Source organism: Barbus barbus (assembly GCF_936440315.1).
Source record: "Barbus barbus genome assembly, chromosome: 33".
Classification (NCBI taxonomy): domain Eukaryota; kingdom Metazoa; phylum Chordata; class Actinopteri; order Cypriniformes; family Cyprinidae; genus Barbus; species Barbus barbus.
The window spans coordinates 20,780,428-20,800,527 of record NC_136761.1 but is presented as its reverse complement, the minus strand read 5'-3'; the positions used below and the strand labels follow the sequence as shown (position 1 = coordinate 20,800,527).

Genomic DNA, 20,100 nt, shown 5'->3' with positions numbered 1-20,100 from the left:
GATGAGACCACAGGGCCTAATAGGCTTATCCAAGGTGGTCTACCAGATCTAACTAAGCTGGCCAAAATGTTATACAATCCTTCTCTTGGAGGAAGGAAGGGGTGTTTGATCAGGTTTAGAGTTAAACTCTGCAAGAAGGTGACTTTCCAAGAACATGACTGGACATACATTGTCTACCAACTGGTGGTCCAACCACTAAACCCAGCTTGGACAAGATAATAACCATCACACACTGATATTAGGTATTTACCTGAGGGCTGAAGTTGTCTGAGAAGGTTCTTCACAGCTGTTTTCTTCTCTTCTGTAGCACAACTCAGGGTCTCATTGTCCAACAGTTTCAACAGCACATTCAACTCCGTCACCAAGAGCTCCATCGCTGAAGGTCAAAGCTTAGGGTTAGAGGCTGATAGAGAACAGACTATACAACTGTCAGTGCTTGTCAAAACAACAGATTAATTATACCAACCATCAACCCATCAGCATGAACGAGCAAATGAAAACCAGTGTCAGTTGTAGAGGTTTTTTGGTCAATGACGTGATACTGGTTTTTGTCCTATTTATTATGTTTTCAGAAATACATAAAAATTGACACATACTATGACTTGACTACATATTGTTTAATATAACCATGTTTTGAGTTCATCAAGTTCAAATTCAAGCCATCAAGTTCAAATTCATTGCATATGCAACCCTAAGAACTTTGTGACCCTAACCCTAGAATTTCAATAGATTTTTGTGTTCTTGATCGTGGGCACTCATTGACACATTTGAGGAGAGGGGATAGCAGGCTTGAGATCAACTCGGGTCTTCATCATTAATCATCCGTCTATGACTTTCAAAAGCTTGTGAACCTGGTATGACTGAATCAGAATGGATCTGGATGCATGGTCCTTTGTAACGTTATATTCCACAGAGTGTCTTCAGTATGGACACACATGTCAGCAGACAATATGAGTTTTGGGCAGGGGGGGGGGGGGGGGGGGGGGGGTGATGACGGGTCAGCAGAATTATAAATTGGAACAGGTTCGGAGCTCAAAACTTCATGCTGGGACTCTCAAGCTCTCTTCCAGGTCTCTGTGGGATGAAAACCGCCCTGCTGGAGAAACCAAAAACCCCTGTGTAGAGTCAAAGAGTTTCCCATCCCGCCTAGCAAGCTCACAGAGAGCATCAGAGGAGGGTCCAATAAATACAGTCAAAGTCTGACATCTAAGCTCTCTCAAGACAAGTTAAGACAGTGGGTTAACCTCTGGTCTCTTATGTCTAGATTATGCAGAGAAGGACTTAATGACATTGCTGTGCTGGAGTTTTATTCTGAAGGAGGCGGGCTGAAATCCCTATATCATCTCAACAGATACTGCCTCCCACAAACTGAAGCTCACACAGCGTTACACACTAGCTAAACCACATTTTCTCTCCCAAACCCATTACTAATGACCTGCTACTACTAATGCCAAGTGTTTGAGTTTTAGCAAATGCACTGTCAGCAAATTAGTAAAAACATGTAACCAAAAACCTGGACTGCAAGGATGAAAAGACAGCATGAAACAATAAAAAGCAGATTTGTCAGCGACCCTAGGCAGTGTGTGCCCAGGCAGGAGGCTTGCTGATTTGGAAGGAATCTGACTGTTTTGTTCAAGGAAAGTAATCAAGCCATGTGAACACCTCCTGTCCCAGTGGATATGAGCTCATGGTCAACACTGCGACCGCATTGATCACGAGCAGAAGGCTGGAGGGAGAGGGAGTGTGAACAGGGCTGATCATCCATGTCCATCACACAGCTGGACAATCTGGCTTGGACAGAGGGTCAGCTGAGCCAAAGCATCCACCTCAGGGCCTCTGGGCTCAATACTGATATTAACAGGTGTGGTGGGTCAAGACTCAGATCAACTTCAGCTGTCAGATAATCCACGAGTAATGTATTAAAAGATGGAATTCCTTCAAAAGCAGAGAGAGAAAATACTGAAGTGACAAAAAAGATATGATTGGATGGATGGAAATTCAACTAAAATGCAATCTTAAAATGAGCCACTGATATTATACATACTCTCTCGTTTAAAAGTTCGGGGTCTCAAGGTTGGTCAGAAATACAGAAAAAGAGTAATATTGTGAAATATTACTACAGTTAAAATACCCTTTTCTATCTTAATTTATTTTAAAATGTAATTTATGCTAGTGACGCAAAGCTGAATTTTGAGCAGCCATTACCTCAGTCTTTAGTGTCACATGATCCTTCAGAAATCATTCTAATATGTTCAATCAGTGCTGAAGAAATATTACACACATTGCATCATTCCACAATCATTGTATCATAGTTTTTAATAATTATACACTAAATTAATGCAATATTACTGTATCGTGAGACAGAAATAGATCTTATATTGTATGGCCTGATTCTCACCCGTGTTCAAACCATCTGTTTTCCAGTAATAGATATATCTGTTTTCTGCACATTTATGCTGATTTACCATGGCTAGACTCCAATTTCAACAATAACCAGCTTTACCAGCATATTCCAGTAACCCGCAATGGCCATCTTAGAAGCTGATCCAAGTAAGATATCGTGACAAACACATTCAGGATTTTTCAAGTATAGAAAAACGTCTCGGCTCTCTGTAATTTCTGTGCTTCACTCAAGTTGTACATAAACGGCCACCACCCTCTTCCACATCCCCATGAGAAACCTAATGAATGATGTGCTTCTAGTCAGATTGTGCTGTGGTCCAGAAAATGTCAAAACGCTTCAGCATCACATCTCTCCATGGGGAAGGTGAGGAGTTTAAAAGCCACAAAGAAACACAAATACTCTAATTCACACAAACACATTCTTACACCCACATGTACAGAAATTACTCTGTTGTACTGTACTGTTGCTTTGACAAGAGTGTTTCTTCTTCTTCTTTGATTCACCACAGTTGTAGAACCTTTGTTATTGACTAATGTACTGCAAAACATCTCACTTCCTTTCATCGTGTCCCCAGCTGCCTTACAGGCACTCCCACCGGTGTGTAAGTCTGAGTGTTTCTCTATTCAGACTTGTTGACACAAGGCCCCTGTGATCACAAAAAGCCTGAGTTTAACTTCGCATTTTGCCCTCAATATGACCTTCTCCAGGAGACTCGGTTGAGTAGCAACTAAAGTGGCACAATGTTTGCAAGTGCCAAAAATGCTACATGTGCCCACTTGGTAAATTATTTTAAGAATTTGGGCATTCAGGGCAGTGTGAAGTGTCAGCATTGTAAATGTGTTAACGTTGCATATAAAGCTCTAGTGTAAGCCAAACTGATGATCTAATAGCAACTAAAATGACACAACGATTTACAGAATACATTTCATTAAACCAGAGAAAAACTGGTTTATGGGTAACTGTATGGTTTTTTAGGCAGTTTGATGTTGGTTTACCTGAAGATGTTCATCACCCGGTGAAGGATTACTAGCATGATCTTTTGGTATCATTCTCAGAAAAAAGGTACAAAATCTGTCACTAGGGTGGTACCCTTTCAAAAAGTACACCTTTGTACCTTACTTACCCCTAAAGGGTGCATTTTAAGTACCTTAAAGGTACATTTTAGTACCTTAATTGTACATAGTTGTACCTTTTGAAAAGTTACTGTTCCATCCCAGTAACAGCATTTGTACCGTTTTTCTGACAGTGACACTATTTTACAATAAGATTCAATTTGTTCATATTAATTCAATAGCTTTGAACCAACAATAAATAATAATTTTACAACATTTATTAATAATGTTAATTTATACTTTATACTAATACACTTAAAAAAAAAAAATCACGTTTACAGCATTTAATAATTAATCTTAATTTGTAGATATACATTTTAGTTCTAAAATGAACAAACATGAATTAACAATGAACAATATTTATAAATTAACATTAACCAAGATGAACAAATGCTGTAGGAAAAAAAGGTTCCTAATGCATTAAGAAATGTTAACAAATATATATATTTTTAGTGATATTTCTGATGAAGCTCGTTGAATCACATGCAGTGGACCAGTTTCCAAAACATAATAAATGCTGCTAGTCAAGTTACTAGGAAAAGTGGTAAACCAGGCTGAAATCTAAGTTCAGTTTTATTCAGCTAAAATGCCATCGTTATTCCAAAATGCAGCATTTATTTTGTTTTGGTGTATTTCCCATATAGATCAGAGTCAGGTGAGGTTACAAATAAGACTTGAAAATCATAATGAACAAAAAGTCTTCTGAGGGCAGTTAGGACCAGCTTAAACCAACATGAGCGCAGCGAAGCATATATGATTCCTACAGAGATACGCTCTTACATGAGATCAAACACATTTGCTCTTCTTTATCTTGAGCTGCACTTGTGGAGGGTCATTTCCAATGCCAAGCACAACACGGGGCTACGTGCCCACTCCCCTCCAGAGAACCACACATGTGGCCCTCTCTGATAATACCACATCAAAACAGCATAGTGGGAACACAGAAATCTACACCGGCGCTCAAAGCCAGACCCAGTTAACCTGCAGGTTCTCCTGATGGCAGGGGTGTTTGTTGCTTTCTTTCGGATCGACCCCTTGTGAAATGTTTTCATCTTTGTCGCAGGCAAATCAAAGTTGATAATCTATTTTTCTTTCTCGCTCACTTGAAAGCACTTTACTGACAGTTGTATTGTTTCAACATAAGCTAAAAGCCATGTTGAGGAATGTAAAGTTGGCGTTGAAAGCTGTGTTTTTAGAAGACAATGGGGCGTTTTCCCAGAACTGCACCAGTGCTTTAGCACTCAGCACCTCACACATTGCTGCAAAGCGAGGAAACATTCCTCACCTCATTAAAAGTGCAGCCAAAGAGCTTTAAGATGCCTTCCAGAGATATTAATGTATACTCTGTTGTGAAAACCACAGCACTCCTCAAGAAAGCTCTAAACACCTTGGTGAGATCTTATTTTACAAGCATATTTTGCTTAGACAACTAAAACAACAGCTGTGTAAACTTGTGCAGTTAAGATTTTATGAGTGTGATGCTACTATATAGATTTACTCAAAGCAATGCACAAACTCAACAACTAAAACAACTGGCTAAATACAGCTATAAATCTAATACATTTGTTATGCTTAATTCAAGTTGGAACAACTAGATTTAACTAAAACGAATCAATACGTTTCAGACTCTACGGAAACAATTCAGACAAATGCGAGAACTGTTCGATAACACAATTATCTAGTTGTCTAAAAAGAAAAATATGCGAGTAACAAAACACCTACCAGAAACAGCTGCTGAGGAGACAGCCAGACCCACCATCTCTTTCCTAGATATAAGTCATGCAGTTGTTCCTGAACAAGTCACAGCAGTCCAGAATGGTGAAATCAGCTGATGAACTGACTCATTCATAGGTGCATTTCCTTCACATTTATCACTTTCTTTCCTGTGTCCAGATTAAAAGTGACTGAGGGACAGCAGGGGAATTTATCCTCCCTTTCTGGTCTGTTGGATTGTGTCTGGGGGTGGGGTGCTCACTGATGACTGTGCGTGAAGTAAGGGGAGGCACCCGATGCTGATCTAATCCGGAGGGGTTCTATAGCACCTGGGACAGGCCCTGAGTAAATACACACATCCCTCCCCCACAGGGAGGTCAACAGCCCTCACTGGGTCTTTTTTTTTTTCATTTCCATTTTTTTGCTAGTTTATATACATACAGTATGAATGTCAGCCCTGGAAAATGTCACCCAAGCCAAAAATGACTTTTTAGAGGACAGTTTTGCAGAATGTACAGTATACTGGCAAATCTGACCACTTAGAAACGTGAATTAAGGTTCTTCCTTAGGAGAAAAAACTGAAAAGCATTTGTCATTTAATTTCATAGCACTTTCTTTAGTAAACACAAAGTTGAAGTGTTACTTTTTGTAGCACTAATTAACAGTAACAATGACCATTTTTGAACAGGATTCAAAATACTTTCCCATCTAAAACTGCTCAAAATTAGACTGGCCAAGAGCTGCTCAAAACTCACATACGTATGTGTGTGTGTATGCTTATATATATATATATATATATATATATATAAAATGTCCATTTGTATTTTTAAAAATCACATGAAACTTGTATAGAGAAAGGATTTTAACATAAAAATGTCATTTGTAATTTTTCTTTCCTATGGGCAAACCTGCCTTACTTAACCCCTGAGGCAATCTCTGATTTGTATCTGTTGATCTGCGCCATCTCTAAGTGTACAGACAGTATCTACTCCCTACGTTATGTTACAGTGCCCCTAGAGACTGTAGTTACGTACAAAAGAGCCATTCTGCCGGTGTGCTCAAGAGGTGGGGGTCTAGTTCTCTTCATTGTGTTCACCCATCCAGAGAGCAGACGGGTGCTGACATGCACAGACTCGCATCAGCACATGTTCACAGTGACGTTATTCTAAGCTACAGGCAAACCTAGGACCATTCGGCAGGATCTGATACGCTGAATATCTCAAAACCCACTCACTCTACCTCTCTCTCTCTCTCTCTCTCTCACACACACACGTATGTTTCATCAAACACACACACTTCTGTGCAGATAAGCAGCTCGTATCAGCAGTTCTATCTCCTCACCAATGAAAGCGGACACTTTTCTGTCCATTTCCCATTTGAAGGTTCCTGAGGGCATGTTACATCTTGCGAGATAGATGAGATGCTAAAGGTTTGTGTAGTTAAACTTTGCAGGCCTGTTGCTAGACAGCCTGGAACTGAAGATAAAAGACAGCCGAGACAAGAGAAGCTGTTCATCTGCAATTTAAGTGATCAGATACATTCAAAGCACAATTACTGCATTTAAGTGGGCTCATTAAAAAAGTTCTGTTGAGTCAGCTCATACACATACATATATATATATATATATATATATATATATATTCTCAGTATTTATACACATGCACAAGACTTCAGATTTCTTCAGTATAACTGACATCAAGCAGCAGCTGCACAGATCATAAACTTCAGTTAATATATTTGCTGCACTAAAATAACTGGAATTTAGCTTGAAACATCATATTTGGCTGCTGAAAAATTAGCTTTGCCATCGCAGGAATAAATTACACTTTAAAATGGTAATAATATTTCACAATATTACCGTTTTTACAGTATTTTTGAACAAATAAATGCAGTCTTGGTGAGCAAAAGCGGCATCTTTTAAAAACATTAAAATCTTTATGACCACATCATACCAAATCTATTGTGTATTTTTTGGAAAAACTTTTTTTGTGGGTGTTTTATCAACATAACATAGTAACACAATCCCCTATATAGATGTTAACACCAGGTATAAATACGACCACATTCTTTGAACAATTATTAATCAAACTTTTAATTTTTGTGCAAAACTTGTTACCAAAATGAATTATAATGAATGATAATGAATAAGCAAAATCCTTAGCAGCCAGCCACCCTGGCAACAACAGTAGCAACAGACAGCCATTCTTTACATTTTCTTCAGGAAATCTAGTTATGAAACATAATCATACAGTAAAACAGTCAACATTTTTTAAAATGACTTTTCACTTTTGCTAAATCATTGCCAAAGAACATCCGATCATTGCTCACACCCAGAGACACTATCTGACTGAACTCTGCAGAACGCTCGTCTGGCTGAGATACAAGCGACAACAATACAGTGACGGAGCACTCTGACCTTTCCAAAGACACAGACACACACACGGAGCCCTTACTGTCACACTGGTTGTAAATACATTAGCCAACACACACAGTGCATGCAGGAATAAAACAACAAAACTCCAAGAGCTACAATTCTTCCATAATAAATAACATAAGCTGGAGGGCATCCACTCTCAAAAATAGCATAACCTCATATCAGTTTTATGAGAAGACACAGAGGCTAAATGCTCCCAAAGTCAATAGCAAGAGAGGCCCTTCCAACATAAACCACCCAACTGTCATCAGATATGAATATCCCGTGGTGCAACAGATGTTTGCGCTGTTTCCGGATGTTTTATTTACCACACCAATCTAATGTGCCGCCTGGTGTGACTCAGAGGAGATATGTACTGTGATGTCTCAAATCTAAATCATCAAATCTATCAATTCTTGCTCATAACATAAGAATTCATACCAGAAGACAGGTTGTCACTGGAATGTGTAGGACATCATGAACATCGCTGTGAATCATAAAGGCGAAGGAATGAACAATCTTATCTTGATAAGATTGAACAGATACTAACATCAGGGTGCCTGGATGGAGTGACGACTCAGTGATCCTCTTCTAACTACATTCAGGAATGAAAATCTCCCTCAGAATTCCAGGCATACTCAGATCATCAGCGTTCAAAGCTCCACAGGGGAAACGAGAGAGTTTGTGCACACATACACTGATGATGTCACACTAGAATTCCCACAATGAGAGATAACAAAAACAAAACCTCATTTGTTTGGACACCTTGGAATATTGATGTTTGCATGAGACACCTCTGCTCTGGTGGGACGCCGTGGTGGGAAGTACATATTTGGGTGCATGCCACAAATTACAGAGCCTGATAACTACAGTTACAGAGTTCGTCAAATGTTACAGTCAAACATCTGTTAACCCTTCCTAAAATGTTTCTCTCATATTCAGTCAAAAGAAAACAAATAATAAAGAATGAAAACAAATCATATGATTCAGAAGAGTGTGGAAGGGGCTATACTGATGATAGGCATTATAGATGGGAGGATTTGAGCAAATTCCAATAAGACTACAGAGTGAGATGTGATATTAAAACAAATGCAGAGACGGTATTTTGTATGTATATATATATATGTATATATATATATATATATATATATATATATATATATATATATATATATATATATATATATATATATATATATATATATATATATATATATATATATATATATATATATATATATATATATATATATATATATATATATATATATATAAAATACTGAGCAAGTTTGGATACTGTACTCTTTCACCCTCATATTGTTCCAAACCTGTATGACTTTCTTTGTTCTGTGGAACACAAAACAAGTTATTCTGAAGACTGATCAAGCCACCCTTTTCCATGCAATTACAATAAATGGGGACTGAAGCTTCAGAGCTCCAAAAACCATTAAAAAATATGTAACTGATGTTATATTTATGATAAGAAAACAGAGGAATTTTCAACTTGAATTCAGTGAGACTAAACTTGAGAACCTGATCAGTTCGATTAATCAAAAAGATTAATCATTCAGACTGGTTTTGTAAACCAGATCAAATGTTTCATTAAGATCTGACTCCAAAAATGATTTGTGAATGAATACGTTATCGTTTTTTCTTTTACGAACAAGCCATTGTTCACAAAATAGGAAATCCAACCCTAAACGCAGTCTACCGGTTGAGCAAGAACATGTCAGATTGCTCAAACAAACAGATTCACACAGTTTACACTTTGGGAAATCAACCGAATGACTTACTTCTAGTTGTCTCTTCAGATTAAGCTGAGACAGGAAAAAGTGAGTTAAAAAAAAAACACTGCACATGTTAAATCTCACAGGGATACTTCACCCTGACATAAAATCTCTGTAATCATTTACTCTCCCTCATTTCGTTACAAACCTGTATGACTTTCTGTCTTCGATGTAACACAGGCAGAGATATTTGGAAGGATGTTGGTAACCAAACTTTTTGTTGACCACTGACTACCAATATTTGGACAAAAAAAAAAAAAAAATGATTTCTCACATTCTTAATTTATGTTCTACCAAAGAAAGTAATTCAAACAGGTTTGGAATAAGAGAAAATTGAATAATTTCTGCCCGAATTAACCCTTTAACTACCTATATCTGAAACTACTATATCTACGATATAGATCTAAATAAGACCATCCTGCACTACCCCTTATCACTGCATCTTAAACCACAAATACAGAGAGAGAGAGGCTGCAGAGAGGTAGCAGGTGAACATGTGGAACAGCTTAGCCTATAATTCTCTCTGAGCTCTGACTCATATACAGTATTAAAGCCTGAGCACATTTGTGTGGAAAAAGGGAAATTACATGTCACTCCTGCTGCTTTATGATAGATGAGAACATGCTTTAGGTTATCATAAAATGAAGCACACACACACACACACACACACACACACACAGTCATAAAGCTAATTTCCAGTTGAAGGAAAAGCTGCACTCACTTAGTCTCTTGTTTTGGAAGCTTTCAGCAATTCTTTAATGCATTCTTCTATCTAGAAACCTCAAATATGAACTCTTCCGTTTTGTTCATAGACCAGCTATGTCAAAATGCAATTATTGCTTATCATATACAGAAACATTAACAGCAGACCCCCCTGGCCAGTTCACATTAAAGAACATCCAAACATGGATAAATAGCTTCAAGAAAAACAATCTTGCACACTCCAGAGCCTTCAGAACACTCATCGAGGACACCAATCAAAACAAATAGAGAGAGGCAAAACACGAGAGCCCATCTTTAATGCAGCAGCGCTGTGTGGGGGGAGCCACTGTGGTTAATGACCCCTGCTCCAGTGATAGGGCTTGGCTGCTGCTTGAAGGAAGCAGGGGGGAGTTGGCCATTAGGCCGGGGCCTCCCTCAGGTCACAGTGCTCCTTGTGTCTACACACTGCAGCAGAGATATGGACCCTGAAACTCCCACTCACCTGTTTAAGCATTAACTAGCTTTGAAGGCAAGATTTTGGCTCGGTGGGGAGCAGGAAGCTTTTATGGTAACACTCCTCTTCGCTCCTCTTTATAAACCCCTTTGCCTGGGGGTCCTCAGTGCCAGGCGTCTGTTTGTGTACGTTTTATACTGTCTAAGCATTTACAGGCTGTATATCGTGGAAAATAGGAAGTGTCATTGTTTTATTGTAGCAAAAATGTTTGATATACTATATAAACCTACTCTAATGTTCACTATGCCAGTTCACCCAAACATATACTGTATAGAAGATAAAACAGCAAAAAGGGTCATTTAAAGCAGTGGTTTTTAACCGGAGCCTACTATGAGCCCTCAGTTAAACGGCCAAAGGGGCGATGGATGACAAGTCCTTTGAGTATTGTGTTGGACAGTGAGGGGCCTTTAAGTCAAGAAGGTTGAGAACCACTGATCTTATATCAACAATAACAAAGGAACATATGTAATAAATAAAAATAATGAATAAAAAAAAACAACAGCCATCTGACATTACGATGTACAATGAAAAATGATAATAGTTTAACAAATATGTTTTTAGCTAGAATTATAAAAAGTATTCATGTATGTAAATAATTTATGGTTGAACTGCAGAACCTATTGTATTATTTACTGCTGAATTACATTATTAAAATTATGTATTTAGACTATAAGGTTGTATAATTGAGGAATGTTATCATTTAAGTGGTAATTAAATTAATATCTTACATTTTATTTAAAATGTATTTACATAAATATATTATATTTGATATATATATATATATTTTTTTTTAGAATAACAGCAGTATACTTGGGAGGAAAAATGTCATGTAAAGATGAATTATGATAAAATCTGTTGAAAACAACCCCTTTAAAACTATGATCTCTGATTCTGCACTGGATGACTAAATGCAAGGGAGGTGAATCAGGTACTGATATAAAATCACTTACCACTTTCTAATATCTGGTTTGAGATTAAGAGAGTTCTGAAACAAGAGCAGATGTAGGGTCATGATGGACAAGTGGAGTCAAGATAACAATCCTGAAGCCTCTGCATCTTCCATGTTTCCATATAAAGGCTTAACAGGCTCTGTTACACTGTCGCCAACTAGTAGCAGCAACCCTTGAGGTTTGAAATCTGGTCACAATTGTGGTCACAGTGTCTAATTCTCTTTTATTATGGTCTGTGCCTCTGTTTAATATCAGCCAGAGAAAACGAGCAGTGGGATTTCCCCCAACAGCCCATCTGAGGTCATCTGAGCCATGGAGACCTGGCACAAACAATGAATGGAAGCAGCAAGTAAATGGGTTAGGCAGGTGCTGGAACTCACGCCAGTACAGTAAAGCAAACTGTCCCTAGAGCAGTGGGGTGAGCTGCAGGGGTCAAGAGTGGATAGGATGTGGAAATAAAAGCTGCTCACTTCAATTCAGCCTGGTTGTGAAGGTCAGCGCTACAGAAAAAAAAAACCCAGACACCAAACCCCCACCATATGGCACGAAGAGGGTGAGTCAGCCCATCTCCAATACAAAGAATGCCTTCAGTCTTACCAGCTTAATTCATATTGCTTATCACCCGAAAACCCCCATGACTTCACTCTGCAGCTATGTCTTCCTTCAGCCCTCTTTTTTTTTTCCACGGTAAAGAGATGCAGTGTTTCACTGACACTACTAAGACTGTGCAGGCCTCTACACTATTGTGGTTGCTGAATAACTGGATGCTTTGTCTGGGAATCCTCATGGAAGCGATATTAATTGGAGTGTGTGTGTGTCTGGGTATGCAGAAAAATGGAAGACTGCCAAGAGCTAGGGCAAAACCCTGACCTCTGACCTCTGCCTATCCATCAACAGACACAGAGTTGAGAAGCTTGGGTGGAGCACTGAATGCTCTGCTTCAAAGTCTAGTAATCTACTTATAGACGCAGCATTTTAATATGCAATTTTTATATTAAATGCACGCTCCTTGACTTCAAACAGTTTCAAAAGGTGAAGTGAAGTGAAGTGACATACTGCCAAGTATGGTGACCCATACTCGGAATTCGTGCTCTGCATTTAACACATCCAACGTGCACACACACAGCAGTGAACACACACACACCGTGAACACACACCCGGAGCAGTGGGCAGCCATTTATGCTGCGGTGCCCGGGGAGCAGTTGTGGGTTCGGTGCCTTGCTCAAGGGCACCTCAGTCGTGGTATTGAGGGTGGAGAGAGCGCTGGACATTCACTCCCCCCACCTACAATCCCTGCCGGCCCGAGACTCGAACCCGCAACCTTTGGATTACGAGTCCGACTCTCTAACCATTAGGCCACGACTTCTCCTAGGTAGACTTCTCCTTATGACAAAGAATCTAAACGGTACAAAGATATAACGGAGGCAGTGGCATGTCATATAGCCAAAGACATGCTTCCGCTTAACACTGTCGGGAAGCCAGGTTATAAAAAGCTTATACACGTGCTTGACCCACGCTATGTTCTTCCTGGCCGAAAGTACTTTTCTAAGACTGCCATTCCTAAGCTGTATGTAATGTGCAAAGAATCTGTGCAGCAAGAAATATTGTCAGCCAAGTACTTTGCAACAACCTCTGACCTGTGGTCAAGCCGTACTTCTGAGCCATACATTAGCTTGACCATTCACTTCATCGACAATGAATGGGGTTTGAAAACCAGATGCCTTGAGACTGCATACTTCCCCGAAGATCACACAAGAGAAGTGATAGCAGAAGGCTTGAAGGAGGCACTGTTGTCCTGGAGTCTGATTGAAGACAAAATGGTGTGCATCACCACAGACAGCAGGGCAAATGTAGTAAAGGCGACTTCACTGAACAACTGGACACGGCTGCAGTGTTTTGGCCATCGTTTGCACTCAGCTTTGTCATTTTAATGCTCGCCATCAATGTTGATTCCTATGGTGATTTTATTAGCCAGTAATTGAGATTATATATTATGATCTATGGAAGCAGCTTTACACACTGACATGACTCTGTGTGTGTGTGCGTGTTTCTGTGTGCGTGTTTCTGTGTATGATCTATTATCAGTTATTAACGCTGGCATTGTTTTTCTGCAGGTGCTGCAGGAAAAGATAAAAGAGTGGAGAGGGCTGTAGGTGTGTGCAAGAAAGTAGTATCTACCTTTTCTTACTCGTGGAAGAAAAAGAGTGCGCTCTCTAAAGCACAGGAACGTCTCCATCTTCCCACACACCAGCTGGTCACAGAGTCACCAACCAGGTGGGGCTCAAGACAAAAGATGGTGGCAAGGGTCCTAGAGCAACAAAAGGCCATCACTGAAGCTCTGTTTTCTGACAAAAACAACAGGCACCTGATACCAACGTGGCAGGATATTGACGTCCTTGAGTCAATGCATGCGGCCTTAACTCCTCTCCTGGAGTTCACAGACTCCCTTTCTGGGGAGTCATATGTGACGGTCTCGTACGTGAAGCCTGTGCTCCACCTTTTCCGCTCCAGTTTGCTGAAAGTTAATGAGGGGGACACTCAGCTCACAAAAGAGCTGAAGACAAAATTTCTCGATGAGAAATATGCTGACCCTGACACCGATGATCTCCTTGACATGGCTACTTTCGTGGACCCTAGGTTTAAAGGCCAATACATCAGACCAGAGAAGGTAGGGGCCATTCAAATGAGAGCTGTGTCTGGGATCATGGATGAAGACCAGGGCCAATCACAGGCAGGGCCTTCTGAGGGAGCAGCAGACCAAGGTGCAGAAGGAGGAGCTGTCAGTGGACCACCTATGCCACTGGGCGTGAAGAAGCAACGCAAGTCATTGGGGAGCTTTTTCAAAAAACAGTGCCAAGAAGATGATGCTTTGCCTCTCACTGAAAAACAAAAAGTGGAGAGCGAGCTGGAAAGGTACCTGATGTGCCCTGATGCAGACAGTGAGTCTAACCCTCTGGACTGGTGGAGGCTACATGAACACAACTTCCCCAGATTGTCTCAGCTGGCGAAAAAGTACTTGTGCATCCCAGCCACCAGCACCCCCTCAGAAAGAATTTTTAGTACTGCGGGTAATATTGTTACATGCACCAGGACAGCTTTAGACCCGGAGAAGGTCAACCAGCTGGTGTTCCTAGAACAAAACCTGGACTGAAAATATACTTGAATAGTTCAACTTCAAGTATGATTAGAGTAAGAATAACTTGAAGTTACTTTTTCATATTTCCGTTTTATATTTCAAACAATGTTACTGTACTGTATCAGGTTTGTTTTTTTATATTACAGATGTATCTCAGTCTACCTCAGTTTTATTTATGTTTACAAAACACTGCACATATTTTAAAAACACTTTATTCACCAGAAGGTGAACAGCTAGTGAACTTCCTAGCACTAAATTCTCAGGTTTCTCTGTTTATATTTAACACTTTGCACTATTTTATTACACTTTATTAAGCATTTCTTACATTTTGCACCTTAAATGTTAAGAGATAATTGTTAAGTGTTCATTGTGACTTTAGACTTATGTTTACATTTGAATTATTTGAGTTTTCCATGGTTGTTGACATTTCGTTCTTAATAACTGAGGGGATTATGATCAGAGGAAGGTTAAGTTTAAAATAAAAATGTAATATATTTTTCTCCTGGTCCTTATTTTAAATGGGTCATAAAAAATATCAATAATTATCGATATCGACCGATATGAAACACTGATATCGTGATACAGTTTTCAGCCATATCGCCCAGCCCTATGCACAAATAAATATCCAATATCGCTCAAGACCAATAAATAAATAAATAAAATTTGTAATCTGTAAAAACTAATATTCAAACGTCTGAAAGAAAGTATTGCTTTAATTCAGTCAATTTAAAAAAGTTCTGCTCTTGTAAACTTTATAGTAGTTAAAAACCCTTTAAATATGTTCATGGTTTCCACAAAAATATTAATAAGCAGAACCCTTTTCAACATTGATAATACAAAGAAATAATTCTTGAGCACCAAATCAGCATATTAGAATGATTTCTGAAGGATCATGTGACACAATTTCAGATTTGCCATCATAGGAATAAATTACATTATAAAACAGATAGTTCCGGTCCTTGATTCTGATTGGTTGAGCCAAGTTCGAAGCTGCTGTACATTACTCTACAAACATACACCTTTGTTTACATTTGTGTGTTGCTCTGCATCCACTTTGTTGGAACCACAAATGTTTCTGAGGAACTACATTGTTTGGCGGAAGAATAATTTTTTATTAATATCATTACACTTAATTTGCTCTGTTTTATTTTGTGAAAGCTTACTACGTATATGGAATAACCGTTTTATAAAAGCAATAAGCCCTGTGAAGCCGTGGTTTACAGTGAACTTATAACAGCTAACGCCCCTTTACTTTAATAAATTCACTGTAAACAATGGCTTCTTGGGGCTTATTGCTTTATTTTAAATTTTTTTTTTTTTTAATCAACTCAATGGAGCTTAAGTGAGCATAAGAGATTTCTTGTAAAAACCTCTGAACAATAGTGAAAGCTGATAACCAATATGATACCATCTGCATCTCTATTGATTATAGACTAAAGTTATATTGCATTTGATTCTTAAAAGCACTAATATACCATTAGCTCAGCAACATGCTAAGATTTCTCTGTTAGTTTCAATTACATGTTAAGTCTCCATGTGCTTCAAGTGATGAGCTTTATTTCTGTGGCATGCAGAGTTGTTAGAGCATTCATAAATCACTTATGAGGTTCTGTGACTTAAAAGGCAGTTGCCTATGTAGGCAGTAGACAGAACTGCAGCACACTTAGTTTTGGAACAGAGCTCATGAGTACCAATGTGAATTCCTGAGTAAGCAAAAAGTGAATCCATAAAACAGCGATAAATGTACTGTAAGAGTCAACAAGATTTAGCTTCAGATACACAACCTACAAATCAGGTTTTGTAGGTCGCTATATGTCAACGCTACAAACTCTGCTTTGATTAACAGTCATTGCATCTGAAGCATGTAGATAAATCAAGCTTGTCACGCCAACACCATCTGCACCTGTAGGGTTAACAAATACAGTCTGGGCTGATAACTTGGAGTGCATTGCCTACTTTCACAGTACATTTAGTACTTAGTCAGTGGTCATTTGGCAGATGCTTTTATACAGAGTTACCTGCACTACACACACATTACATTGACAGACCACCCTAAACAACCTGAGGTTAGCTACCTTGCTCAAAGGCACAACTGTGTGCCTGGCAGAGCTCAAACCCGCAACCTTTATAACCACTATGCCACACAAATCATATTTAAAGCTCATTTCACTCTACACATCTCTTCATTGCCAGAAGAACTTGTGCATGTGGCACACAGAAGGTTTTTTAACACTGTCAAATGGTGTCACTGTGGCAACCTCAGAACTCCCCAACTTCACCATGGAAATCAGTGAGCGCAGCCTGCACTATGATTCACCGGAGACTTGTTAAAGACCTTAAATACTGACACACACCTTATTAAACGCTACCATTATCATGCATGAGAGTCTGGTGGGTGTGCACTGTCTAGTCCATTTCAGCTGGTTGAGTTATCATTGGCAAGAAGGCAGATGATGCTCATAGAGATTGAATGGGTGGTCTAAGACGTAAAATGGTCAAAGCAAACAAAGATGTTTCTAAGCCCAGTCAACGTGCATTTCCCTTGTCAGGGCTCAAGTTGAAGTCGACGGCTGACGGGCGGTCGCATTATTGCACTAAATCCTGCTTACCCATATCCATGTATTTATACAAAGTGGAATTCCCATAAGCCAGAGGCAACAGGCTGCTTTGTACCGACTTGCAACCGTGACATACAACAATCAAGGCCAGACCAGGCTTGCAGATTCTGCACCAACAAGAAAACAGTGTTGCTATTCATTTTGCTGATCTCAAGAACTCGGTAGTGCAAATTCATGTTTCATTATAAGATTTACAAGACAAATGATCTTTGTTCCTGACACTCCTAAGCTCTTCCACATGCTCACAGTCTGAAGGAAACAATAATCATGATTCAGTGCAGAGTCTTACATGAAGAGACAATCCCACATACTCTACGAGTCAGTGGGGAGAGGTAGAGTCCCCTTCACGCCTACCTGATTCTCTGGCTTCAAGCATCTTTTCTCTGCCTGCTCTCAAATTAGTTAGAAGTTTAATGACTCACATTAGAGCAAATAGCTTAACCCGTCAAAAAATCCCACAGTCTAATCAGTAAACTAGACAAACCACATCAATACATTGTGAAAACTGGGAGCTTTCGAAAAGTCAACATTTGACCATGAAAGTGACCTGCTGATCACAAAAGATGATATACGGAATAATGTTTTGACTGTTTTTGTTCATACATTAGAGCCCAGTGTTATTTTGGTCCACGCTGACTTCCATTGTATGGAAGAAGGAGGTTTGGATCAACATGAGGACAGAATTATGTAATTGTGTTTTTTTTTTAACGCTCGCTTAAAAACCAAATCACTATACCCATATGAACCTAATAACTGATTGAAACAACAACATGATAGTCTTCACATTCCCATACACCAAGTAGACAGCATGATAAAAATAGTGACAGAAACAACATGCTTGCTCCGAAGGGGATGTCTGCTGGATGTCTTTTTTTTTCTGTCCTCCGTCCCTTGTGTTTGTGTAAACACTCACATTCTGATAGATCAGGAATTTGGCAAGGAGCGAGGAAGAACTTTGCTGTATCTTGTAAACAGTAACAGTAACCGATGACACGGCCTTCACCTTCTGCAAACAGATGAGGCAGGTGGTTCAGAAATACACCTGTGGAAACCTAATAACAGGGTGTCAAACAGAAACACTGCTGGATTTAGTGATGGACTGAATGTCTTAAGAGAAAGTGGAAGAGAGTTTGTTGTTCGAATGAAATCTGAGGTGCTCTGCTCTATAATTACTTGCATGTGTCTACCTGGTTGTTGTCTCTGTTTTGTGACGTTCCAATCCTAGATGGCAAAGGAATTGTGCCATGAGTTAAGAGAGCTTTTCATTCATTGGAAGATAAATGTGCATGCCAAGAATGGAAACCACAGACAGTGGCATGCAAAAAGAAAGGTACACACAATATTATGCACAGATAAATACATTTGCGCTTCCCCTTACAAATGTAATATTAACTCTTCTACTTCTCAAAAAAATAACTTACATTTTACCTTTTTAGGAATCAGTAACTTTGGGTTTAGACTAGGCTATGATTTATGAATAGAAGACCTACTAATCTTTCCTTTTATCTTTGATATGTTGTGTAAACTCAGTCTTTTAGAGGTGGATGACTAGGGTTTAACTTTACTGGGAGCAGCATTTGGGGGAGGAACTGTACAAAAAACAATCTGTGTCTCCGGACCAACGCCTGACCAGACGCAGCTGGTTTGTTCTGAGAGAGCCAGCAGGATTCATCTCATTGTCTCAGCGATGGAATGAAAAATACAAGAGCCAATGCCACAAGCAAGAAGCAGCGCTCTCATTCCTGCACCATGCAAAAACAGCAACTATCAAAACAGTAGGACTTTCAGGAGATCAAGAGAAGTACTACCGCCTCACCATAGGGGTCCTGTTAGTACTCAGCTCCTTATAAAGAGAGACTTCACTTATAAACAACGAAGCACAAGAGTAAGAAAGATCTGAAAGCACAGGTCCAAGAGAAATTGAAAACTAAACCTTGCTACAAGCCTCTGAATCACGTATGCCACCCACAGCAGGCTTATGCTCCAGGTGTAGTTCCTCCTGAACCTTTGAAGTTCAGGGTCTGTATGAAATAGATCAATATTAAGTTGAAAACAGAAAATTCTTGTTGAAAATGACGAGAAACATCACACGAGAGAAACAGCCGAGTCAGAGTTCGATCATAAATGCTACAGCAGATCTCTGTGGAAAAGGCACTGCAGGAGAGCTGAATGATGGGAAGAGTAAAGGAAATCCGATTTATGATAACCACGAATCGCTTCTTTAGTACAATGCGTTACAATGAATCGTTTGGAAACCGATTCAGTAGCCTAATTCAGTTAAGTACATGTCATCACGTGCCATTATGCATTATTAAGTCCTAAATAATTTCTCGACTCGTTTTCGGCTATTATATTATTAAGTAATAATAATATACTTAATAGTAGTGTTAGCCCTCATCACGAATTGAACACATCCGAGAAAGAGGTTTCTAACAGTCAGTTGTTGACTCAAGAACCGTCCGAACCGATTCAGTTCGATTAATGAATGAATCGTTCAGTAAAGTTTAGTGCAGTGCTTCCCAAACCTGTCCTGGTGGACCCCTAGCCCTGCGCATTTTGTATGTCTCCCTTATCTAACACACCTGATTCAACTCATCAGCTCGTTAGTAGAGACTGCAAGACATGAATTAAGTGTGTCTGATAAGGGAGACATACAAAATGTGCAGGACAGGTTTGGGAAGCACTGGTTTAGTGAATTGGTTCAATTGATTCAAAAGAGCGATTCGTTCATGATTCGAACATCGCTAATAT

At 39.3% G+C, this 20,100-nt stretch overlaps 1 protein-coding gene across 4 annotated transcripts in view; it reads right to left on the bottom strand.

Annotated features, from left to right (window-relative positions):
* Positions 1-20,100, bottom strand: part of LOC306853259 (actin filament-associated protein 1-like 1) — a 32,799-nt gene that overhangs the window by 12,326 nt on the left and 373 nt on the right. For 2 of the 4 annotated variants that reach the window (XM_079390530.1, XM_079390531.1), the window contains exons 1-2: positions 5,239-5,474; positions 251-376 (exon numbers count right to left, since the gene is read on the bottom strand). In XM_079390530.1, coding sequence (XP_079246656.1) covers positions 251-376; positions 5,239-5,275 — 163 coding nt within the window. In that variant the 5' untranslated portion in view covers positions 5,276-5,474. Of the gene's footprint in view, positions 1-250; positions 377-5,238; positions 5,475-20,100 lie in introns of those variants that run through there. The other 2 variants (XM_079390533.1, XM_079390532.1) reach the window with 1 other exon arrangement.